Genomic DNA, 27754 nt, shown 5'->3' with positions numbered 1-27754 from the left:
AGATGGAAATAGGATGCTAAGACTCATCATGCCAAAGAAACCAAGCCTAAGATGTACCTGTGTCCAGGGTACAATATCAGGTTCATTGAAGCTGAATTTCAAATTACTGAACAACGTAGATCCTCAATCTGATCAGGAAAGTCGTCCTTAACATATAAAATGAAAGAGTTCCTGCAATATACTTGTTGATTCACACACACACACACACACACACACACACACACACACAGAGGCCTTGCTTGCTCAAATACCCAAAGTGAAACTTACACTTTCCCTTTGCTGCCCAAAACAAGTGCAGCCCAAAAGCTGAAACTCCAATTTTTCATGTTCACTCATTAATGAATCGTATTCACACAACATAACAAGTCATACCCTAGAATACAAAAGGAAAAAAGCAACTGTCTTGGTCCTGGAGGCACTGGTATTTTTATTGCTTTGTCTGCACAACCCTAAGAAATGCTGCAAACTGAATGAATCTGAGCTGGCATAGTTTGAACAGTTTAAGCAAAATGTAATTAACTATTTGTGAGGGATGGCCTCCAGCCAATGAGAATTTATCTGATGCTTCACCCAAAAACTTGATGCAGATATTGCAATTTTTAAGTTCAAGGATTCTCTTATATCGCTTCTCAAGTTGATAAGAACTCCTTTGTAATGTGCATGATAGCCCAAAACAAAGCTCACGGTTACCCATGTTTTGAGACATCAAAACACCTGTGAGACCATCATCGTATCAGTGTAGTCATCATCATGGCAGTCACGTTATTGTCACCATCAATCCAATAGTCAGCGAGGAGATAATTAGTCTTGCCAGCAAAATGAAGACATAACCTTATTTAAGATCAAGGCTCTTCTTCATTGCTTCATAAACAAGGTATGCTATGCTAGCAGTTGGCACCACTTTGAGCAAGTTAGGAAAGATTCCTTTGTAGAACCCCAAAAAACCTTCATGCTTTAGTGTTCTCCAGAAAACATCAGACATACCCTCGCAACCAGCAGTTGTGGTAGAACGCTGTGCTTGCATTCTGAAAACAAAGGCAAACATCAGCAAACAAAAATGGTACTTGGGCCTTATTCGGATGTACAAAGAGATAATCTTGAATATCAACCAGTTAAGAATTTGTTGACATTGGGATATTCTGGATGTTAATGCTAGACATTTCATTCTTATGGTTGACAAGACAACACTTGTAGAATATGTGGTTCAAATTACAATAAGACAGCTATATACAGCAAAGGAATTAGTATTGTCCAAAAAAAACAAGGCCCACCATTCTCTCTCTCTCTCCAAATCTTTTACATGATCATTGATCAGTAAATAACATTGAGAATATTGATGTTGGTGATAATAGTAGTGGCAGAGATTACATACTGGCAGTAGATTCGGTTCCACATGAATAGAAGGTGATAGTGGGAGCTATGGGTTGGTGAAGGTGAAAAGTCGTGGGCAATAGTGGTGGCTTTGCTAGCAGTTAATGTGATGGTGATAGTAATGGTCCTGGTAGTAGAACTTGTAATGAAATAAGCAAAATAATACAAGAGAGTGCCTCTTATGGGCTTACAAGAACATAACAGTAAAGAATACAAAGACAACAGTAAAGAACACAAAGACCACTTATGGGTCAATATAAGATCACATGCACATAGGTCACTTAGGGGCCAAGAACACAAGTAAAAATATAGGATTTATTGAGTAAAAATGCTTGAGAAAGTACTACTTTTACAAGGAGGGAAACACCCTTATTTATACACAAGGCTCACATAGAGCCATTGGGACTCTCCCCAATGGCTAGAAATAGAGCCATTGGGAAGGTCCCAATGACTCTATGTACCTTTTACATAGATTCCCTTAACTCTAAGCTAAATTACTAACATATAAAAATAAGAGAAAAATACAAAAGACTATTGTGCCCTAAATGGACACAACCCATTATAATACTATAAAAAGAGTAAAATACCCCTAATGGGTATTTTCCATGGTTGCCAGTTGAGGATGCGGGAGCGGGAAGCGAGGTACTTTCAAAATTTTAGGAAGCGGGATGCGTGGGACCACTTAGGAGCGAATCGGGAATCGTCTCGAAAGCAACCTAGGAAGCGAGGGGAAAGCGAAAAAAATAAAATAAAATAAAAATTACAAAAAAATTTGGAAAAAATGGGGGAAGCGTGATGGGAAGCGCGCTTCTCATAAAAGGGGAGTGTGTTTTCCATAAAAGGGAAGCACACTTCCCATTAAAAATGGGCGCTTCCCTGCACGTTTCGGAAGCGCGCTTCCCCACTTACCTAGGCGCTTCCGGTAACTCTGGTATTTCCTATTACAACATTATAAAAACTATAATATATATATATACACTGTAATGAAACAACAAGTGCACTACAACAATGCCACAAAGAGGCTACAAGTGTGCACATACAAATACAAATGCCACCTATGGGCCAAATACACCAAAACCACAAAGGGTCAAGAACATAAACCTCTCAAAAGAGAGGAAGAACACACAAAATGAAATAAATATTATTTCAATATGCTTAGAACAAGCATAAAAACAAATGTGGGTAAGAGTCCTCAATTTATTCAAGCTATGGCCTTGGGGAACTCCCAAGAGTCGTTGGGAGCTCCCAACAATTATATTTATAGCCGTTGGGAGCAACCCAATGTCTCTATGGTCATAAAGACTATAATGCCCATACATTGTGTTACGTTCTGAGTGGTCCCAGGGTGAAACTGGGCTCTGATTAGGTCAATTAAGTCAAAACAAGGTCTAGGTCAAAAAATAGGTTTTCGAATTTTCGACAGACTTAAGGAAATGTCAAACTCAACTCAGTTAGGGATTTATGAGTTTGTGATCAAACCACAAAAAATCTGCCCAGGTTTGATTTTCTGTTTTGACAGGTTTCGATAAACAGAGTGGTTCTCCTAACTGGTTGGGAGTTCAGGGCTAATTTTTGGATGGTGGGCTGGAGACATGTAGATTAAGTTAGGGTTCAAATTTAAGAACCAAACTCGTTACGACTAGAAAGATATGACCTAAGGAAGTCAGGCTAAATTCTGCAAATCTCAGCATGCAGAATAGATTAGGTTAACTATATCCAGATTGGGTCCAGAAGGTCCAGAAGTGGGTTTGAGCCTAAGTGAGGGTGGATTCAACTTACTGAAGCCTAGGAGAGATGTCTTAGAGTACTAGTAAAGGTCTGGTCTTCACAGCTAGGGCTGAGGATGGCATGGAACGCCGACACGAATACGACCTGCTTGCATGGGCCTTGGTAGTACCTTGGTCCATTAAGTAGGCTTGACCATAGGAATCGAGCACGCCCAAAATTTGAGCCAAGAGAGAGACTTGGCTAGAAGAAAGAGAGGCATGCAGGGTTAAGGTGATGAGGGCCTAGGGGCCAAGAGATAGAGAGAATAGATGCAAGCTTAGGGGCTCAAGTAGAGAGAGAGAGAGACGATTTTCCAAAAGGAAACCTTTTTTAATTCAAAACCTTAGGTTCTTTTCCAGTCCAAGGGAGCCTCTATATATAGGCTCAAGGGGGCTCATAATTACCAAATATTAAAGCAATATTAAAACTAGCTTAAAATTCCTAAGAGCCTTGTGAAACCCAAATAGGATCATTAGAGTCTCAACTTTATTCTTAAATAAAACCTTCATAGGGTTAGGATAACACCTAGGGTTTTCTTAAACACCTTTGCACACCCATCTAGGCCACATTCAATATGGTTGAGTACCCTCCAAGGTAGACCTACGAATTTTTATTCATACCAAAAATGTCCCTTACATGGATCAGACTTGGGTGGACGGCCGGACCTTGGCTTGAAGGATCTGATCTACTTGGTCCACTTCATAAAATGGATTTTGTTTTGAGTGGGTGGACCTTGGTCTAGTGGATACGATCCATTGGGGTGCCTTGGTGGATACGGGTCCATCATTGTTGATTCGCTCATCTCCTTGCTTCGCTCTAACCAACGTCGAACTGAATCTGGTTCTTCTGGATATGTAGCATTCAATTAATCCTCTTCTAATAATTGGGGCATGGGACTTGGATCCATGTTGAAATCTTGAGAAAATGGATACGAATCGAGGTCTTTCACAATTGGGTATGCATTATTTGGATCAGAAGATAAATCCGTAGAATTGGGGACCGCATTACTAAGTAAAAAAGACAAAAAGAATAATAATCTAATAAAATAACTAACCTATTCCTAATGGACAACATCTATTATATATATAATGACCAAAATATCCCTGGTCAAATACTCTAATTACACAACCTAATATATATATATATATATATATATATATATATATAGAGAGAGAGAGAGAGAGAGAGACACACACATTTGATTATATAATACATTTTAACAACCCCCCTCAAACTTACAATGTGATCACCGAAAGTTTGTTAAGAAAAAAATGAAATCAAGGTGACAGAAGCAACTTAGTGAAGAAGTCCGCTAATTAATACTCAGAAGCTACATATGGTAAGGCAATGGTCTTCTTTAGGAATTCTTTACGCACATAATGGCAATCCATCTCTATATGCTTAGTTATTTAATGAAATGTATGATCGGCAGCTATGTATATTGCACTCTTATTGTCACAACATAATCTGAAAGATGTTTGAAGATGTACGCTCATGTCTTCAAGTAATCTTCGCAACCAAACGATCTCTAATGTTGTAGCATTCACTGCACAATACTCAACCTCAGTGGATGATAATGATACTTTATGTTGTTTTTTTGCACTTCCACGACATCAGAGAATCACCTAAACAAATACAAAAGTCAGTAGATGAGCATCAATCAGAATAAGCAATCAACTCAAAAAATGAAGAGGAGGATAACAAAAGACCTCTAGAGGTAGAGGTTTATAAATATCTAACAATTTTCATCACAGTACTCATGTAAACTGTGGTGGGAGAATGTTGAAATTGCCTAGCAGTATAAACCGCATGCGCAATATCAGGCCTAGTAATAGTTAAATAAGTCAAGGAGAAAATCATTTGGCAATATAGAGTAGGATCATCCAGAAGTGTCACATCATCAATCTTCATCTTGGCATTAATAACTTTAGGGGTGTCCACCCTTTTTCATCAGTAATACTTGACCTTTCAATGATATCATTAGCAAACTTGGTTTGAGAAAGTAAAATATCTCCTAAGAGAGTAAGCAACCTGAATTCCTAGAAAAAATCTAAGAAATCCAAGATCAGTCATTTCAAAATATTTTTTAAGAATACATTTAATATGCTTTACTCCCTATTTGTCTTCACCTATGATGATTATGTCATCAACATAAAGGAAAAGAATAGCAATCTCTGCATCAAATTCCTTCAACATGACAGTATCAGTATAACAATATTTAAAACCAAACTTTAGCATAACAAAATTAAAAGGGTCATACTAGGCTTTAGATGCTTGTTTTAAACCATAAAGAGTCTTTCCTAATCGAAGCACCTTACCAGAAAGAACTTCATATCCAGGAGGTGAATCCATATAAACTTCTTTTAAATCACCACTTAAAAGGTATTTTTTATATCCATTTGGTAAATAGGTCAACCTTTAACAGTAGCTACCGGTGAAAATGTCCCATCATAGTCTATCTCGTATTCTTGTGCATGCCCTTTGGCAACTAACATGCCCTTATTTCTTTCTAAGATTTCATCACTCTTAGTTTTGACTTTATACACTCATCTACAACCTATAGTTTTCTTACCTTTAGGCAAGTCAAATATTTCCCAAGTCGTAGATTTTTTTAGTGCCCCTAATTCTTCATTCATAGTTTTTATCCATTCAGGATATTCCTTTGCTTATTTATATGTGACAGTTTAAAATAGGACAAAATTTTATCTAGACAAGCCCTATATTGCATTGAAAATTATTCATATGAGACAAAAATATCAAGGGGTCTAGAAGTCCTATATGGTCTTCTAACTCCTTCTAACTGTTGATTTTCTAAGGTAGAGTATTTTTCTAAAGCATTTCGTTGTCTAACATTTTCACGTCTTCTATATTGAATTATGTTAGGTCCTTCTGTTTTAACATTTTTACCATCCTGATTTGATTGAGGTTCTTCATTTCTATCATTCTCAAACAGAGAACATCACTACTTTGAAACAATAATTCAAGCAAAAACAAATACTCAAAGTCTTTCTTAGGCACATTTTAAAAGAAACTTTCATTTTCCATAAAGTAAACATTCCTCGATATGTATAGTTTGTCTTTTTCGAAATCAAGACATCAAAACCCTTTTTTAGTCTCCTCATATCCAAAGAACGCATACGGTATGGATTTAGGATAGAGTTATCATTTTTGTTGGTGAGAAAAAACACTTACATCCAAAAGGTCTCAGTCTAAGATAATCAGGAGAGATTTTAAAATGTTTTTCACAAGGAGAAATGTTTTGAAGCTTAGATGACGGAAGTTTGTTGATGAGATATACAACCGACAGACAGGCTTTAGCCCAAAAATGTTTTGGAACATCTTTTAAAATTAAAAGAGTTCTAGTAGTCTCAATTATATGCTTATGTTTTCTCTCAGCTAATCCGTTTTGTTGAGTAGTATAAGCACATGATATTTGGTGAATAATTCCATTATTTTCAAAATAAGTTTTGAAATCATATGACAAACTTTCACCCAGAATCGGAGTGGAAGATAGAAATTTCAGTTTTAAATTAATTTTTGATAAGATTATGATATTCTTTAAAGTTTTCAAAAACCTCATACTTGTGCCTAAGAAAGTATATCTAGGATCATCTTGTATAATCATCAATAAATATCACATAATAAGATAAACCACCTTTAGATATGATAGGAAAAGGTCCTCATACATCAGAGTGCGCTAATTCAAATTGTTTAGAAGAGAAGAAGGTCCTTTTTGGAAAGGAAACAACCTTCATTTTGCCAAAAACACAATCCTCATAACAAAAATTTTCATTACAAAATTTGTTCAAATGAAGTAGATGAGATAATTTTGATAAACTAGGATGTCCCAATCTTTGATGTCATAAAGCTAAGCACATTTTGAACATTATAACAAAATTTGTTTTTTGGAAGAAGAAGACGATCCATATAGTAAAGGTCTTCTTCTCTATGTCCTTTCCCAATCTGCTTCCCAGACTGGAAATCCTGCACAAAACACTTTTTAGATGAAAATGAGACGTTGCATCCATGGTCGGTAATTAAGCACATTTTGAACATTATAACAAAATTTGTTTTTTGGAAGAAGAAGACGATCTATATAGTAAAGGTCTCCTTCTCTATGTCATTTCCCAATCTGCTTCCCAGACTGGAAATCCTGCACAAAACACTTTTTAGATGAAAAGGAGACGTTGCCTCCATGGTCAGTAATTTGCGAAATAAAGAAAAGATTTAAATTTAGTTTTAGGATAAGTCTAACTTTTGAAATAGAGAATTTTGAAGTAATTTTAAAATTTTCAATGTTTTTTATGATAAGAGAGGATTCATCGGCGGTAAAAACATTACTTTGTATTGAATTAGTGTAACACTTGAAAACTAAAGAGAAATGTGGAGTTATATGAAATGAAGCATCAAAATCCAAAAGCCAAAAAACCTTACCGGGAGGTGAAGATGTAGAGACCGCAACACCAAAAAGAGAGGAAAATGAGTTCTTGATTAGTGGACGAAGGGTCTTCATAATTTGAGAGAACATGGTTCTAATAGATTTTGAATCTTCATTGGTCTCACTTCTTTCTTCGTGAGACGCTCCCACAAATATCACCTTTTTGTCTTCTCTTCCTTTGAATTTGGGACAATATGGCTTAATATGGCCCGGTTCTTCACAATTATAACAAGTTAATATAGTTATTTTCTTGTTGTCATTATATCTAGACTTCTCGTAGTAAGGTTTCGAAAAATGTGATGAATTATAAACATTTATATTGGCACTCGGTCTTGAGACGACCAACACATTATCCTTAGTCTCCTTAGAATCGGACATAGATCTTAATCTTGTCTCCTCCATACACACTTGAGCCAAGACTTCATGTAAGGGAAGAAGTTTTTCCCTATGAATAATATTGACCCGAACTTGTTCAAATCCGGTTCTAAGACATCTAAAGAATTAGAACAATTGTTCCTCATGCTTGTATTTCTTTCATTCTTGAGCATCATTAGGAGTTTCCCATATAGGCTCAAGTTTGACTAATTGATCTCAAATCCTTTTGAGAGTACTATAGTATTTTCTCACGGTTTTGTTACCTTGTTTGCAACTATGTATTTTATCCTTGAGATCTCACTTGTGAGCCACATCTTTTTGGGTATACGTTTGTTTAACATACTCCCAAGCCTCATCGACTCTTTCAAATTCAAGTATGTTGGAACATGGTTCCTCATGCATATTACCCATGAAGAGGGAGAACACTTTGGCATAGCTTACTTCCCACTCTTTATAGGCTTTTTATATTCAATCATAGTCTTTTCTCTATCAATTACCTTAAGATTTTCTTCCTTGGATTCACCATTTTCTCTAATAACTATTTTTGTGAGAATTGGTTGTAGTTTCAATGCGGAACCATCAATAAATTAGCACATATCATTGCCCATAAGAATTCTTTTTATCGTCCAGCCCACATATTGTAGTTTTTTTTATCAAATTTGATGGAAACAATCGTTACTTCTCTATCAGACGTAGTGAAAAAGAAAAGGAGAAAGAGTGGTAAAAGTGAGAGAGAGATAAGAAGAGGTGGTGTTCCAAGTTAATGTAGATATGTCTTAGTCTTCTTCGCATATTCCGAGCTTCCAACACCTCCTTTCAACACTTTTTCTTTATGAGTTTACACACCTTGAAGAACTTCAAGCTCTGATACCATGTAATGAAACAAGTGCACTACAACAATGCAACAAAGGGGCTACAAATGTGCACATACAAATACAAATGCCACTTATGGTCCAAACACAACAAAACCATAAAAGGTCAAGAACATAAACCTCTCAAAAGAGAGGAAGAACACAAACTATAAAATAAATATTATTTCAATATGCTTAGAACAAGCATAAAAACAAATGAGGGTGAGAACCCTCAATTTATACATGAGGCTATAGCCTTGGGGAGCTCCCAACAGCTATAAATATAGCCTTGGGGAGCTCCCAATGGCTATAAATATAGCCTTGGGGAGCTCCCAACGGCTATAAATATAGCCGTTGGGAGCAGCCGAATGTTTCTATTGTCATAAAGACCATAATGCCCATACACTAAGTCAAAAAGACAAAAATAATAACCTAATAAAATGACTAACATGTCCCTAATGGACAACATCTATCACATGTACAAAATAACCAAAATACCCCTGGTCAAATACCCTAATTACATAACCCAATATATATATATATATATATATATATATATATATATATATATATAACTTAACAGATCTGTCTGTGCCCATACACTAAGTCAAAAAGTGTAATAACCTCAATTTTTGATATTTTATTTGTTTAAGAATATGGGTATTTTTCTAATTTTGGGCCTCGGATCCGTTACCATAATCGGATCCATAAAAGAATCCGTAACTAACCCACCAATGGGTGTGTTAAATTTTGCTTATAATATTAATTATTAATTAAATAAATGATTAATAGTATTTATAAGAAAGAAAAAAAAATATAAATTTTAGTATATAGGGTCGGACCCACAATTGGATCCACGGATCCAACTAAGGATCCGACACTCATGGGCGAAACCGGGTCCATTATTAAAATGGACCCAGCGTCGCGGGTCATGGGCTCGGACCCGGACCCGACCCTCTCGATTATTAAGGGGGAAAGTTGGGTTTTATTAAGGCAGCCCGATAAAACCCTAGCAGAAACAAAAACGGGCCGCAGGGGGGTTACGCAGAGCGTAACGACCCCGCGCCCATTTCGGCAGAGGAGGGGGAGTTTGGGCCGATAAAAGCAGTGGAGGGGAGGGGTTTTCCCTCTTCACTCAGTCCCCCATCTCTCTTCCCTCATCTCTCTCCCTCGTCTCTCTCTCTCTCTCGGTCTGTGTGCGTGCGCCGGAGGCAGGGAGGTCGCCGGCAAGTTTTTGGCCACCAGCCACCACAGGCCACGGCAAGCAACCTCGGTCACGGCAGCCGCGTGGAGCGACACCAGCAGCTCGACCTTCGCGTCTCCAGCCTTCGATCGCCGGAAAAACTTCAAGAAAATAGGTACGGGTCTTCTTGGAATCGAGGTGAGGAATCGAACATGGGTTCGATTCCCTGTGTGGGTTTGAGGGGAGGCTCCATTGAAATTCGGTAGTGGGGATTTTTTGTGAATCCCACATGGGAAAACCCCAAATATTGGATTTGGGGGTTTCGGTTGGCATGAATAAAGGAGGGGGAGGAGGTTATGAGGGTTGACAGAAACCCTAATCAATCGGATTTGGAGGGGGATTCGGCTGCCATGATCGAAATAAAATAAAATTGATTTTTTTTTTGGGTTTTCGATTTTGGAACCGATAACTTGAATCTAGGTTTTTTTGAAGTTCTATTATCGTATCCCTGTTGAGTATGTTGATCTTTGATGTTTAGCAAGAGCATGTGTTCCCTGACGAATACAGTCAAACTGACATTTTTTATTTCAAGTTTGTTTCTATAACCGCATGAAATTTTCTGTACTTCTGTTGGAAATCTTGATTTCTGATTCCCATTTACTTTTACTGCTTTCATTTGGGGTAGTGTAATCTTGGAATAGTTGTATGACCTTGGATCGGGTGTGAATGTCCACTGTTAGTCTATTTTTGATTTTTCTGTTTCCTGTTCTTAAGTCATGCTTATTCCTATCGGTACTCATCTGAATAACAAATATTTGATTTTGCTTGAGTCGTTTTCTTTTTGCCTTGATGTTAAACCTGAATATGCATCTATATAGTTTAGCCCAACAATATGGATTTAACCAGAATGGGCACTGAAAAGTTTGAAGGATTGTGACTGCTGCGAAGAATATATAGTCACATCTATAGGGGTTTGTGTTGAGTAGTTTGTTGGGTTGTACATGCTGCTAATGTTGGGTTTTGATTGGTTGAAATTCTCATTTCCATTTGGATCTCTTTTGTTGTGGTATTTTAGGTGTTTAGTTTATATGCAGAACAATGCCCTGTCTTGCTTTCATAATTAGTTATAAAGGATCCATATCACATGATGCACTTCACTTCCTAAAAGGGTGCATACAATTGAAGAATGACTTGCTTTTGCTGGCCTATAGTGAACAAAGAAAAAGGGACTATGCAATGTTTTAGATCAGAATTAAAGTCAGTATTTGTTCCAACTGACTATGTATGTATATATAAATAAGGTCTTGGTTATTATCGTCATTGCTAGATTTATGAATTTTAGCTGTAAGTGTAAATTTCAGAATGTGTAAGTGTAAATTTCATATAAAAGGATCATTTCGATGTAAGAAGGAATTCAATTGTTATTTAAAACTGCATATGTGAGGGTTGTTTTATGTTAAACTAAAAATTGATAATCCTATCATGAAACTGCATTTGTGTGGGGTTGTTTTCCTTTCACTTATGATTTGACTAAGGTACATTTATTTGGTTATCATAATGAATAGCTGATGGGGTTATATGCTTTATAATATGAAGTTCAATATAAAGTGACATTGAGAGTATTACTTGCTGGACTGAATTGACTAAACTTCTAGCTAGGAGGTTGGCGGGTCTGGGATTGGTAAGCCCGACTAACTTCCCTAGCATATGGCAAAGCTTACACTTTTGCCTAGTAATTATGTAAATGTTGTTTTGCTTTCCATCATACTAGTTGTGAAATCTGGAAGGTGGGTATGATTTAGTTATTGATAATTCTTCTTGGGTATGAATGCTTGATTTATTATGTGAAGTGGTACATGTACACTCACACACTCAAAAGAAGACATGGATTTGGTTAATGCCCATATGTGAGACAGGTAACACACACATATTGAAAATGCATATGAATGAATTATGACATGCATATGTTTGGGTTTATATTTGCATGAATATATATGCTTTTTGGGCACATTGGCCTAGTGTTATGAATTAAACACTAATTTGGTTTTATTATGTGGTGCATTGATGGCCTAAATGGACATCATCGGCCTGGAGAGCCGTGGGTTTGGTTTTCTGTTACTTATGTTTTTAAATGCATCACTTAAACCACATAAGATGGTTTGACACATTACTACACTGTTCTAGTGGTTTATACGAGCTGGAGTCCCAAATGGGTCTCTGCAAGGGAGGATGCGGGGTTTTCACTTTACTTTTGCATTTGTTGCAAACTTAAAGAAATTGACTTAATAATAAATATAATGAATAAGAACAGTGTAATATACATTCTGGGATATCTCATCTGGAGTATGAGAATCTTAGATATCCGGTCTTGGGGAGACTGTGAGGATACAAAAACTCCGTGTGCGTTGTTGCCCCTGAACCCGATATTGAGGTTCTTCTCCTGGCCACGGTTTTAGGGAGAGTCCTCCACTTTACCCGAGAGTGGTGTGTTAGTCACAGCTGTGAGTTTATGGTACCAAGGAAGTGGCACTTGTGGGCGTGGGGTGTCCCTTGTGTCCCCGACATTAGATGTGGAGGTCTAATGTTCCGATGGATGGTGCTGTTTCCTGATATCGGTCGAGGGCTAAGTGGGAACCCAGTAATAAAATACAAATTGTGTGTTAAGCTACCCTGGGAACCTACTTGACCTTGGGGTTTGTACCCGTTTAGTGTATCCGCGGGCCACTGTAATTAAAAAGAGGAACTTAAGGATGTGTGCATCTAATAGGGCATGCATATAGAAAGATGAAACTTAAAAGAAAGATAACAGAAGAAATCATGCATTGCACATAATCATGCATTTTTCTGTTATGCATTAGATCATGCATGTTTGAATCATTATCTATATCAGGACATGAGTTGGTGGTAGCATAGGATTTACTTATTAAAATCATGCTGCAAGATTTGGAAATTTAGTTCTTGATTTATGGTACTGATTTACTATTCTTAACTGGTGAGCACATGCAATTGTTGGTAGTTATAGATATTTGAATGTTGCAAATTTTATATCTGTACTCACTCAATCACTGCATGAAATCTTATCCATGTTCTTTCTCTCACCTGGTTTCTTTAGAAGTAGCTGTGCTTAGAATTTCGGTTTTGACACCCTACTTTGTTGGTTTTTCACAGGAAATGGTGAACAGTGAAGTTAAACATGCATCTGGGGATGGATAAGAGTCATACTTGAGCTTGACGGCTTCAGCAGAGGACAGAGTGGCTCTTTCTTTTGTCTTTTAGTTCTTTTAATTTCTGCAATTGTTACTTTACTTTCAGTTGAAGAAAACCTTGTCTTTGAAATTTTCTTACTCATTAATAAAAGAGTTTTAGTTGGTTGATATGGATGATAATTGCAATGTGGTGTGTGGTTATCCAACTAAAATTGAAACTGTAGGGACCCCAGGCCTCTGGGAAGTTTTCCGCAACTCTTAGAGAAAAAAATATATATTCCGCATTTTTAAAGGGTATGGATTGGGGTCGTTACAAAAAGATAAAAAGAATAATAACCTAATAAAATGACTAACCTGCTCCTAATGGACAACATATATTACATGTACAAAAACGACCAAAATACTCCTGGTCAAATACCTTAATTACACAACCCAATATATATATATATATATATATATATATATATATATATATACAACTTAACAGAACTGTCTGTGTCATCCATGATGAAGGTGATAGTAGAAGCTTCATGTAGCCATGTACTGGTAGTACCAGTGGATTCAATAGTTGTGAGCATGATGGGTGGTGGTCAGATTAGGGGTTCTAGTGTACTATTATATGCAGCATTTCAAAAGAATTATCAAGTACCAGTCTTTGAAGCCAAGAAGTTCATTTATTCAATCCATCAGAATATGGGTGAAGTCCAGCAGCAAGGGAGTCTAAAATTGGTCTGGTCCAGTCAAGCCAATATGTGACTGTCCAAATATAACTAGGGTATGGCCTAACAAACAGCGGTTCCATCTCAACCATACCTGGTCCTAATAACCTGCAGGGGATATGCACATGTGGCTCCAAGGGTTCCTGAAATTGTTCCACAGCAGAGTTGCACAAGAGGACCTGGCTCTACAGGACAAAGATTCAGATGGCAATTTCTCAGAATACTGTAAAGATTATAAGAAAACATAAGTCTAGAAACACTTCTTTATTGTCAAGAACTGAACCAGAGGGCAAATAACTTATCACATTAGTAATACATTTTCCATCAAACTGCACGGATAGTGTGTGATGGTCTTGGCATAATAATCATATGCATTCTAATCTGATAGCAAGCCTCATCAAGTGAATAACAGCATACAGCATCAAAACAATCATGTGTTTCTTTAATTGCATCACATGTAATTATGGATTTGGAAGACATCTTTTAGCATTTGTGGACACCATACAAGTCAAACACAAAAAAGAGGACTTGAATAACAAAGCAAAATTCACTCAGCCCATGTTTGAAGCATAGACTTGAATAAAACAATAGACACAGAATGAGACTCCTGTGAACATTGGCAGCCAGGGATGATCATGCAGTCAGCAGTCATACACGAGTTGATGAGTGAATCAACCCACAACCCCCACCCACCCAAAACACACACACATATGTATAGGTACTAGCAAGACAGATTTTACAACCCCCACCCACCCAAAACACACACAAATTTCGAGAAATGATACAATCTAATAGCACTTACCATTATCATGAAAAATATGAGTTCTTGACATTTCTTTCAAGGTCTCATATGCAGCCAGATCAATGCCTGCATAAGGTATGATCCCAAGGAGAGACGGAAAAAGACCCCTATAGAAAGCACGAGGTCCTTCCTGAATCCATATGTCTTTTGACAATGCTCCCAATTTTGGGACTCTCCCACCTTCACAGGCATAGGTTTGTAACCGTGTTTTTACAAGATCCATTGGATATACAGCAGTCTGTGCAACTGCACCTGCAACTCCACCAGCAAAAAGGCGCCCAGAAATACCTATACCAGCTTGACTCTCTCCCTTTTCTTTGACCATGAAATTCTTGAGCATTTCATAAGTATAAAACTTTATGGCATTTTCGGGTGCTACCTTTACCACATTAATGCCATTTCCTCGAAAAAATCCCAAAAAATGACCTTCTCTCCAGATCTCCCTTATCGCTGGCATAATATGGGCACGTGTGGTTTGTACTTGCAACACCACTTTTAAACGATCCAGAGGAGCAGTCACAGTACGAGATGTTGCACCTGCTACACTTCCTGCTATCAAATATTTGCTTGCATTTACATGCTTACTAATGCCCTCTGGTATGACTGCCTGTTCCCCAATATCCACAAGGCAGACTCTTTCCCAGTACTGATAAATGTTCTCGATTGTTGCTTCATGAGGATAGAGAAAAAGGAAATCCCTCCATTCTTCAAAAGTAATTATGTCATTATTATCCTTATCTACATGCTCCACAAATCGGGCTAGTTCCTGATCATCAATTTCAATTCCTGCAAAATGGAAACTGAGATAGCTTATAATGAGTGAACTCAAAACTTTGGATGCACCAAATGGAAGGGTTCATAAATTATAACACAAACATGCACCAAAAGTTAAGACTCAAAAAGGGTGACTGGTTGGAGAATTCAGGTTCAGATATGGAACGTCTGAACAATATTTTCAAAAAAAGTTGCAAACAAATGAATTGTCCCCTAGCCATAAATTGTTCCTTTGAAGTATGTTGAGTACAGAAATAAGACAAAATAAGAATGCAATAATTGCAACAAGTTTTTACACTTAAATCTTAGAATACCTAAAGAATGGCATTATCTAAAATTTACAAATGAAAACATGAACGTTTCCATAGTAATAAATTAGTACAAACTAAAAAATAAGGCCTTCTAATAATCTGATAACCCCCTTTCTGAAATCCCACATTCCTTGTTTTTGTTATTTTAGATCAATCTCATAGGAATCTGTATCTCCAGCACATTATATCACGATGCTTAGACCATGATTTCCAAAGTCCCGGGCCGACTTTCTTTTTGTAGTTTTTGTGTAATCCAAGGCTAATCAAGGATGTCATACTTGTTAAATTGTAATATCAAATCATTGTAATGCTCATATATATTTTATATATATAAAGAGAGATACATATACATATATATGAAATGTATCTATCTAATTATATATATATACATCAGTTGTAGGAGTATTTTAGTCTTTTTCTCTTTTTACGCATATTCATTTTTTTTAATATGTTTGTATATTTTTATTTTTATTTTATTTCTTTTTCTTTTCTTTTAAATATTGTACTGTGTACCTTGGGGGGGGGGGCACATATAGTCATTGGGCCCCTCTAACGGTCACATTTGTGACCGTTGGAGGGGCTCCAACGACTACATGTGGAGCTCCTCCAAGGCCCACCAAAAAGTCTTTTTGATGCTCTATAAATAGAGCTCTCCTCTTTGTATTTGATTATGGCTTTGAAACAAAGCCCAAGCATTCTCTAATAAAGTTTTTCCATTTCTTTTATGCCTTAGTGCATTTGTGAGATATTGTGCATTGTGCTTTTGTGCACAAGTGTTCTAAGAGTTCTTATTGTGCATTTGTGCACACGTTTTTCATCAAGAGATTTGTGTCTTGATTGTAGTGTATTTTTTAAAACACTTTTACATGGTATCAGAGCAAGGTTGAAGAAAGAAGATCGTGTGGTTCCTCACTTTTTTCGGGTGCCTCGAAAAACATGCCTTCAATTTTTTGGTGATTGACGTGGATTCTTCTCTTCATCCAATATTTTAGAAGCCTCTTTCACCAAGAAAGATCTAAAACTCTTTTGTGTTACGTATCTCTTTCTCTCATTTCTCCTCTCTAATGAGTGAAAAAGACTCTCATTTCTCTCTTAGTTTTAAACTTAATGGCTCCAATTATCACGTTTGAGCCAAAAATATGAAAGCCCATATTAAAGGAAAAGGGCTTTGGGGCTTTGTCCAATGTTCGATTTTGAAACCGGAGCCTAAAATCACATTGATGGAAAAAAGAGAAATAAAGATCCTTGAAGGAGAAGAAAGAGCAAAGGCTCTTGAAGACTATAGTAAGAGACATGAAAAATGAGAAATGAGGAATTTCAAAATCCTATCATGGATCTTTTCATCCGTTGAGACAAGGATTAATGCCAACATCATCAAGTTCAAGAAAGCCTCTCTAGCGTGGGAATACCTTTAAAAGATGTACACTTTAAGGGATTTATCCCACAAGTATTATCTTCAAAAAAGGGCCTTGACCCTTCAACAAAACGAAATGACTATTAGAGAGTATTTTGTGAAATTATCTTTTATTTGGGATAAGCTTGTTATGCTTGAGCCCAAATGGAGTGGAGAAGCTATTGAACTTAGGAATAAACAACTTTAAGAGGATCGTTTTTTTAACTTTTTGAATGGGCTTAGACCCGAATTTGAACAAATTTGATCCTCTATTCTCTTTCACTTCCCCCTCTCTTGATGATGTAATTACAAAACTAAGTGGGAAAGAGACTCGTATGGGTATAAGCAAAAATAACCTAAGTGTTCTAGCAATACCTTTCAACCATGAAGAAAGTGAAGGTGTTAATGTCGTCTCAAGACCGAGAAACAACTTGAGAACCTACAAACCTCTCCACTTCAAGAATCAAATCCAAGGAGCAAGTGGTCAAGGCGGAAAGAGAGATTATAGCAAGCTTGTGTGCAACTTTTGTAAGGAACAGGGGCACATCAAACCGATTTATCCAAAATGGAATAAGTTGCTAGCTATGGCTACCACATCTCAACCTCAAAAGGAAGAGTGCTCGTCATCTTCAAATGGAGCTCTCTCGTTACAATAAATTGTGGATGCACTTCAACCTCTTCTCAAGGGGGCAATTTCCGGAGCCGCCATATCAACATCTTCGCCTCCCGATAAGACCTCTTGGCTCTTAGATTCTGGTGCCTCATTTCATATGTCCCCAAGTATTAGTACATTTTTCGAATACTCAAACAATATATTTTTATCATTTGTTTAAACCGCGGATGGAACTTCTCTTGAAGTGAAAAGAATTGAAAATTTTGAAAAACAATGGTTCTTTATCCCAAAAATTAAATTTATACCAAAACTAAACTTAAACTTGCTTTTGGTTTCTCAACTCTCCGATCATGGGTGTGATATAAACTTTTCATCTAATAAATGTTGGATACAGGATCGCCGGTCCGAGAGGTTGATTGGGGAACGCTCTAGGAAGGGAGATCTATACTATGTCGATTCCCTTCAAATTCCAAAGAACCCTTTTTGTAATGTTATCCAACAAAAAGATATTAATGTATGACACAAGAGACTTGAACGTCCAAATGTTGTAAAAATTTACTATTTGCCTTTTGTTAAACACCTATGTAAAAGTGATTTCACTTGTAACAATTGTATTCTTGAAAAAATGAAAAAATTACCTTTTTATCAAAGATCTATGTTTACAACAAGACCTTTTGAAATTGTCCATTCGGATGTATGGGGACCGGCACCAGTTTTATCAAAAGGGGGTTTTGCGTATTATGTAATCTTTGTTGACAATTACACAAGATGTTGGATATTTTTTCTTAAACACAAATATGAAGTTTTTTCGACTTTCAAAACCTATCATATGATGATTAAAAATCAATTTAATAGAAACTTAAAAATCTTTAGAACTGACTCTAGGGGAGAATATCTTTCAAGTGAATTCAAAAATTATCTTGAAAGTCATGGTATTCTTCACCAAATATTATGTCTGAAAACTCCTCAACAAAATGAATTAGCCGAAAGAAAGCATAGACATATCATAGAGACAACTCAAACCATTCTCATTTCTCAAAACATTCCGAAAGGTTTTTGGGCCGAAACTGCTTTAACATCTGCCTACCTTATAAATCTGCTACCATTTAAAAATTTGAACAAAATCTCGCCTTTCGAAATGTTGTATACCAAAGAACCTGACTATAGTCGGTTGAGAATTTTCGGTTGCAAATGTTTTGTTCTTATTGACAAAAACAACAAGCTCTCACCAAAAGCCATTACATGTGCTTTCCTTGGATACTCTGAAACCTAAAAAGGGTTTTGATGTTATGATGTTAAGAATGACAAGTTATATGTTTCTAGAAATGTGAGTTTTCTAGAAAATGTTAATGGTTTTGAAAGAAGTGAACCTTATAAAGAAAAAATGGATTATTCCTTTTTATTTGAGCTGTTAGCTAAAAATGATGATAGTGATGATGAACTCACTCATAATGAGGCTAGTCATAATGAGGATGAGGAAAATATTTCCTTTCATCCATCTACCTACCAACACAGTGATGAAGGAGCATCGAGAGATCCTATAACATATTCTCATAGAGATAGAAGCAGTTTTAGAAGTGCAATAAAAAAATACAGTGAACCTAGTGGCTCCAGTTCAACAAATGAAGAAAACCTACGAAAAACTGAGAGAAATAGAAAGGTACCTTCTAGGTTCATCTCATACGATTCTTTTACACCTAAACATAGAGCTTGTCTAAGTGTCATTCACTCCTATGTAGAACCCAAAAATTTTGAAAAATCTAAAAAGAATGATGAATGGTTAAAAGCGATGGATTGTGAACTTAGAGCCCTCAACAAGGCTAAAACTTGGGAATTCCAAGATCTTCCCAAAGGTAAGAAAACAATAAGATGTAGATGGGTATTTAAGGTAAAAACTAAGAGCGACGGATCTCTTGAGAGATATAAGCTCGGCTAGTTGCTAAGGAATATAGTCAAGAATACGAGATTGACTATGAAGAAACATTTGGCCCTGTGGCCCGAATGGTCACTGTCAGATGCCTCATCATTGTTGCTTCAATTAACAAATGAAACATCTATCAAATGGATGTTAAAAACGCCTTTTTAAATGGTGACAGTATTATCAGAAACGCGCCTTGAGGCGTGGCCCTCTATGCCTCAAAGCGCAAGCCTGAGGCACAATTTTTTTTTTTTTACAACAAGACTTCTGAGACATAATCAAAAAGATTTTTTTAGGTTAATCTCATATATTTTCCAGTTATTTCAGTTATGTAATAAGTTTCTTAGTATATTACTATATTTTAACTTTTGTTGGTTAATCTCGTATATTTTTCAATTATTTCAGTCATATAATAAGTTTTTTAATATATTTTAACTTTTGTTGGTTAATTTCACATATTTTTTAGTTATGTAATCAGTTTTTTAGTTACTTTTATATGTTAATCTCATATTTTTTAGAATAATCTCATATATTTTAACTTTTGTAGGTTAATCTCATATATTTTTTAGTTATTTCAGTTATGTAATCCGTTTCTTAGTATATTTTAACTTTTGTTGGTTAATCTCATATATTTTTCAGTTATGTAATCAGTTTTTAGTTACTTTTATATGTTAATCTCATATTTTTTAGAATAATCTCATATATTTTAACTTTTGTAGAATACTCATGAGTCATACTATATAAGAATAAGGGTGATATACAAGATTGCCTAATGAGTGGAGGAAGAGTACTTTGGTGCCTTTATATAAGAATAAGGGTGATATACAAGATTGCACAAACTATCGTGGTATAAAACTCATGAGTCATACTATGAAACTTTGGGAGAGGGTGATTGAGTCTAGGTTGAGGAAGGTTGTCATGATATCGGAGAATCAATTTGGTTTTATGCCTGGAAGATCAACTATGGAAGCTATACATCTTCTTAGACAACTTATTGACAGATATAGAGAGAGGAACAAAGATTTGCATATGGTTTTTATTGATTTAGAGAAGGCATACGATAGAGTACCTAGGGACGTTCTCTGGTGAACAATGATGAAGAAAGGTGTTTCTCTCAAGTACATTAGTATAATTAAAGATATGTATGAAGGAGTAGTAACCAATGTCCGCACTTGTGGAGGGGTGACAACCAATTTTCCGATAACGGTTGGGTTACATCAAGGATCTGCTTTAAGCCCTTTCCTATTTGCGATAGTGATGGATGAGCTTACGAGATCAATTCAAGAAAATGTACCGTGGTGTATGTTGTTTGCTGATGATATTGTTTTGATTGATGAGTCTAGAGCTGGGGTTAATGCTAAGTTAGAATTATGGAGACAGACATTGGAAGCTAGAGGTTTTAAGTTGAGTAAGAGTAAGACTGAATATATGGAATGTCGGTTTAGTAAGCAACGAAGTAGTGATGGGAGTGTAGTGAAGCTTGGTGAGCAAGATATACCGGTGAATGATTATTTCAAATATTTGGGATCCATCATTCAAAAGTATGGAGAAATTGATGGAGATGTAAATCATAGGATAAAGGTTGGGTGGATGAAATGGAAAAGTGCTACTGGAGTGCTGTGCGATCGTAGAATGCCATTGCGGTTGAAGGGAAAGTTTTATAGGACGACTATTAGACCCGCTTTACTATATGGTACGGAATGTTGGGCTGCCAAGAGACATCATATTCAAAAAATGAGTGTAGCTGAGATGTGGATGCTTAGATGGATGTGTGGAAATACAATAAAAGATAAGATTCGGAACGAAGAGATACGTAAGAAGGTAGGTGTTGCACCCATTGAGAATAAGATGCGAGAGAATCGTTTACGGTGGTTTGGACATATTCGGCGAAGGCCTAATGATGCTCCAGTTAGAAGGTTGGAGAAATGGGAAAATATATTAGTTAAAAGAGGTAGGGGTAGGCCTAGGAAGACTTGGATGGAGATGATAGGAAAGGATATGAATGCTTTGAACCTCACTGAGGACATGGCGTTGGATAGAAATGATTGGAGGAAAAGGATTCATGTGGAAGACCCAAAATGAATTTCTTTTTTGGTTCATATCGCTGACCCCAATTGTTTTGGGATGAAGGCGTAGTTGTTGTTGTTGTTGTTGTATTTTAACTTTTGTAGGTTAATCTCATATATTTTCTAGTTATTTCAGTTATGTAATCATTTTCTTAGTATATTTTAACTTTTGTTGGTTAATCTCATATATTTTCCAGTTATGTAATCAGTTTTTTAGTTACTTTTATATGTTAATCTCATATTTTTTAGAATAATCTCATATATTTTAACTTTTGTTGGTTAATCTCATATTTTCCAGTTATGTAAACGGTTTCTTAGTATATTTTTTCTTTTATTGGTTAATCTCATATATTTTTCAGTTATGTAATCATTTTTTTAGTTACTTTAATATGTTAATCTCATATTTTTTAGAATAATCTCATATATTTTAACTTTTGTAGGTCAATCTCATATATTTTCGAGTTATTTCAGTTATGTAATAAGTTTCTTAGTATATTTTAACTTTTTTTGGTTAATCTCATGTATTTTTCAATTATATAATCAGTTTTTAGTTACTTTTATCTGTTAATCTCATATTTTTAGTACTTATTTGAGGTTTTCTATTTCTTATTGGTTCTTATTTCATCAATAAAGCATTTCTTTATTTATTTGTATTTTTATATTTTTTTTATAATTTTTTAAAAGTTTTCAAAAAAAAATTTGAAACTTACGCTTTACGCCTCAAGGCTTACACCTCACCTTGGTTTTTGGTGGAGCGTCTCGCTACACCTCAACGCTTTTCACAAAACTGAATGGTGATCTAAATGAAGAAGTATATATGGATGCTCCGCCAAGAATGAAGACTCCCAAAGGAAAGATGTTTCGTCTTCGAAAAGCACGCTATGGTCTAAAACAAGCTCCCAACGCTTGGTATGATAAATTTAATTTTGTAATGTTAAAAAATGGATTCCCATCCTGTTTCACTGACATTGCTTTGTTTGTTAGAAAAACCAATACAGGGATAGTAATATTGCTTTTATATGTGGATGATATATTAATAACTGAAAGTGATACTAAAGGAGTTAAAAGCATAAAATCAATTTTAAAGGATAAGTTTGAGATGTCTGACTTGAGATTTCTAACATATTTTTTGGGAATTGAAGTGGCATACTCTCATAGAGGGTATTTCTTATCTCAAACTAAGCTTGCCTCTAAGATTCTTGACAGGTAAGGTATTACAAATGATAAAGTTTGTGAGACTTCTGCTATAGTAGGAGCCAAAATGAAGATTGATAATGGCATTCCCCTTGCAGATCTCACTCCCTACAGACAACTTGTAGGATCATTGATGTATCTAAGTATTACTAGACCAGATATTTCTCATGCAGTTCATACCACGGTTGCCAGTTGAGGAAGCGGGAGTGGGAAGCGACACGGGAAGCGGGAGCAGGAAGCGAGGCACTTTCAAAATTTTAGGAAGCGAGAAGTGTGGGACCACTTAGAAGCGAATCGGGAAGCGTCTCGGAAGCGACATAAAAAGTGTCTCGGAAGCAACCTAGGAAGTGTCTCGAAAGCGTCTCGGAAACGAGGGGGAAGCGTGGGGGAAGCGTGATGGGAAGCGCGCTTCCCATTAAAGAGAAGTGTGTTTTCCATTAAAAGGAAATCGCGCTTCCCCAAAAAAGGGATGTTTCCTTGCACGCTTCGAAAGCGCGACGTTTCGCGCTTCCGAAGTGCGCTTCGGAGAAGCACGCTTCCCCTTTTACCTAGGCGCTTCCGGTAACTCTGGTTCATACTGCAAGTCAGTTTCAACATGCACCAACTTCTGTTCACATGAGTGTCATTTTGCGGATCATCAGATACATAAATGGTACATTAAATAAGGGAGTATTCTTATCCTCTTTCTCTGAATTGAAATTAATTGTTTATACTGACTCTGACTGGAGAGGTGACCCAAATAACTGTCACTCCACCACTGGTTTTTTTGTGTTTTTAAGAGACTCGTTGATCTCATGGAGATGTAAGAAGTAGCAAAAAGTGTTTTTATCCTCTACCAAAGCTAAATATAGAGCCATGACAGCTACTACCATGGAAATTGTATGGATTCATCAACTATTAGAAGACATGGGGATCAATGTAGAAGGACCCACCAAGCTTTGCTGTGATAACAAGAGTGTAATTTATATTGCTAAAAATCATACATTTCAGGAGCGGACTAAACACGTTGAGATAGACTGTCACTATGTTCGAGAAGCATATCTGAAATGAGTCATAGATCTTCTGTATGTAACTTCAGAATATAAGTTTGCAGATTTCTTCACTAAAGCACTGTGTTCTCTGCGGTTCAACTTCCTTCTTGGCAAACTTTCGGTCATCATGCCCTAAGTTTGAGGAGTGTTAAATTGTAATACCAAATCATTGTAATGCTCATATATATATTTTATATATATAAAAAGCGATACATACACATATATATTTCATATATATGTACATGTATCTATCTAATTATATATATATATACAAATATACATCAGTTGTAGGAGTATTTTAGTCTTTTTCTCTTTTTACGCATATTCATCTTTTTTAATATGTTTGTATATTTTTATTTTATTTCTTTTTCTTTTCTTTTAAATATTGTACTTTGTGCACCTTGGGGGGGGGGGGGGGGCATATAGTCGTTGGGCCCCTCTAACAGTCACATTTGTGACCGTTGGAGGGGCTCCAACGACTACATGTGGAGCCCCTCCAAGGCCCACCAAAAAGTCTTTTTGATGCTCTATAAATAGAGCTCTCCTCTTTGTATTTGATTATGGCTTTGAGACAAAGCCCAAGCATTCTCTAATAAAGTTTTTCCATTTCTTTTATGCCTTAGTGCATTTGTGAGATATTGTGTGTTGTGCTTTTGTGCACAAGTGTTCTAAGAGTTCTTATTGTGCATTTGTGCACATGTTTTTCATCAAGAACTTTGTGTCTTGATTGTAGTGTCTTTTTTAAGACACTTTTACAATACTTCCTTTGAGGAGGGCTGACTGACCACCAATTGGACTGCTAAAGAATAAACAAGTTGTATCTGAACATCTTTTATGCAATTCAAAAATGGAAAATCCAGGACCAACATGTACAATGTTTTATCATCTAACTTGCTCAAGATCAAAGTGAATCAAAATAATGAAAAAATCAAGCTTTTCCCTTATTTTTGGTAGAGGTGGGGACAATGGTGCTATGATATGGTGTAGGTGGTGGTGATGATGATAGAGGGGGAAGGTGGAGTGGAGGCAATGACAGTGGCAGTGGTGGTAGTAGATGTGGAGAAGGGTATCCACTGAGAACCTCCTCTAAAACAAATAAAACTAGAAAAAGAATAGGTATCCCTATTTACGTTTGTAAATAATTATGAAATATAAATAAAAGGAGCACACCCAAACAGTTTAAATATTTTAAATAAACATAAACAAAAGTAGCTTATTTATAAATGCAACCAAATGCTACCTTCATTCTAGTTTAAGGATAACACTCTTCTGCTATACACACAGCTATTGCTCATGATGACACATATGAAAGGTAAAGGTGCAGAAGTGGCCCATACAACATGTTCTTTATGGATTGGTAAATATTTGCAGATATTTCAATTAGAATATTATGACAATGGAAATTAATTCCAAAAAAAAAATGATTAAAATAGGAGAAGATATAATCATCCAGTACGATGGCATGAATTAACAAAAAGATGCCTTAGCCCTCATTAGAGTCCCAAGAATTGGATGATTATATACAGAGATCACATGTGTTTGATAATCCACAGGAAGATACTAATAAAAGGATTACTTGATTATTAAGCAAGATGTCGTTGAGAATCTCTTAAATAATTGCTTTTTGGGTGAATTGGCAAATGCTAGATTAATTGCAATCATTCTAAAACAATTTTTTTTCTTGCCTCTATAGGAAGAACAGTTAGAATGAGGTGATTGAAGGCAGCAAACGACTACAAACCTTTGGCTTCAAGATTGACTTGACCCTAACCATCAATAACGCTTATGAGATCATGTACTTGAGCTTTACTGCAGGATAGTATGCACCATGGATACGCTTTATTATAAATTTTAGGCAAAGCTGGGGATATGGACAAGGTAGCCTAAATTAGAGACTAAGCCTTTTCTTCTTTGCAATATAGGGATTGTTTAATGCAACACTAGGGAGGTACCATGGTGTCCTTCGTATAAGGGAGAGAGGAGAAGAGGAAAAATATGAACCCCAATGTTCAGCTCGTACATTTTGGCAGAACCCGTGAACCAAGGCAAATGTGAATCACAGCTTCACCCGTGAGATTCGAAATCTTATGGGTGAAGTGATTTCAAATCACATAAGATTCGAAATCATTTCAGCCCCAAATCTGATGTTTGGTTGGGCATGAGATTTGGGGCCATATGAGAATCACACTCTCATTTAAATGAGAGGGTGAATCTCATGTGATCGAAAAAAACATGCCCTAAGTGTATATTATCAAACACTGAGACAATTAAGATTAACATGAGACAAATTCATATAAAATTCAAACTGTTGGAACACCATACTTCAACACTCCAACTCATTCAAGAAACAGTGCAATCAGAAAATCAAGAAGAAGATACCGTGAACAATCAGAATTTCACACTATGAAATACATATAAAAAATCGAACTGTTGGAACAACAATTTCAACTAATCAACAATAAGATAATGAAAAAGAAGACACCATGAGCAATCAGAATTTCACAAAATGCAAAGTAAACCAAGGCCGCACTGCCAATGGGAATTCCTTATGTGAAACGTACCTGCCGCAACAAGAGCGTCCCAGAGCTCTTCTGGCGAAATACTGCCATTGTGCTCGACATCTATGGTTTGAAAAATGCTATAAAGCTCAAGCTCTTTATCATCCATGTAGCGCTTGAATTCCTGGTAATCAACACGCCCATCGCTGTTGGCATCGCATACCTTCAAGAGATCCTTCGCATACTTATACTCGGCAGGTATCCGAAGCGCCTGAAGACCCGATTCTATGTTCAAGTAGTCAAGGTCTCCCCTGTTCGATGCATCAAAGAAGTTGAAGAGACTCTGAATTCTCAGTTCCCTTTCCTCCTCAGTCTCCCTCAATGCCAAAAGCACGTGCTCCATGGACACCGTACCAGTCTTCTCCACCGGCTTGCCTTGGGTGCCGGATTTAGACAGATTATCCGACGTTGATTTCTTCATGTTTGAGAGCTCAAAATGCTCAACAGCCTGTCCGGAGCCTGACATTCTCCGCAACGATCACATTAATTGCCAGGAAATGCATCTGCGAAGCATCTCGAATTCACTGAATCTTCAACAAGTGACCGAGAATCCAGCATCAGAACTTGCCGCAAAGAGAAAAAGGATCCCACTCAGGAAGCGAAAGAACACCAAGCTAGATAAAAAGCGAACAAGTAATCCAGAAATTCATGGTCCAATTTCCATTTCAAAACGCGAAAACAGAACTGACTCACACTGAGACGAACTATACAGCTCAAAATCTCATACCGTTTTTACCCAGCACGTGAATCAAGGAATCAGACATTCTCAAGCGAGAGAAAGAGAGGGGCGATCTCCGCTAAATTCCTCTGGAACTGTAAAACAACCGAAAAGTTCCGGCACAAAGGATCCGAATCCTTCTCGAAAGGCATCAAATCTGCCAGAAACTCGCCTGCGAAAATCCAGAATCCGGCCTATAAATCCAATCCATGAGATCAAATCGAGCTAAACCGCAAGGAGAAATCAGCTCAAGTCACCAATCACCACCGAGAGAGAGAGAGAGAGAGAGAGAGAGACTTAACTCTTGCGTCGTCCCCTCCTCCGGGGCCGAGGGAAAGGTTTGATGAAAAACATCAATCGGACGCGTATGCTTCAAAATTCAAAATATCTCCTCCCCAAACAAAGCTTTCTCTCTTTCTTATCTTATTAGTTATAATTTATTCTACGAACTTTGTCGGAAACGGAC

At 36.6% G+C, this 27754-nt stretch overlaps 1 protein-coding gene across 4 annotated transcripts; it reads right to left on the bottom strand.

Moving 5' to 3' along the window:
- Positions 1–129: 129 nt before the first annotated feature.
- Positions 130–27700, bottom strand: LOC149851556 (calcium-dependent mitochondrial ATP-magnesium/phosphate carrier protein 3-like). Of its 4 annotated transcripts, none has more exons than XM_090015365.1 (5): positions 27298–27700; positions 26574–27184; positions 14713–15498; positions 14005–14095; positions 130–1025 (listed from the first exon to the last, which is right to left on the bottom strand). In XM_090015365.1, exons 2-5 carry the CDS (start codon positions 27034–27036, stop codon positions 833–835), a joined length of 1533 nt encoding a protein of 510 aa, XP_089871491.1. In that variant the 5' UTR covers positions 27037–27184; positions 27298–27700; the 3' UTR covers positions 130–832. The 4 variants fall into 4 exon arrangements, with proteins under 4 accessions (XP_089871491.1, XP_089871494.1, XP_089871501.1 ...); XM_090015368.1 differs by having other exon boundaries at positions 26574–27100; positions 27298–27660; XM_090015375.1 differs by lacking the exon at positions 14005–14095 and having other exon boundaries at positions 27298–27658.
- Between the last annotated feature and the right edge of the window lie 54 nt (positions 27701–27754).

The sequence above is a fragment of the Nuphar pumila genome, chromosome 1, assembly GCF_984573655.1.
Source record: "Nuphar pumila chromosome 1, dmNupPumi1.hap1.1, whole genome shotgun sequence".
Classification (NCBI taxonomy): domain Eukaryota; kingdom Viridiplantae; phylum Streptophyta; class Magnoliopsida; order Nymphaeales; family Nymphaeaceae; genus Nuphar; species Nuphar pumila.
This window is presented reverse-complemented; position numbering and strand designations above follow the sequence as displayed.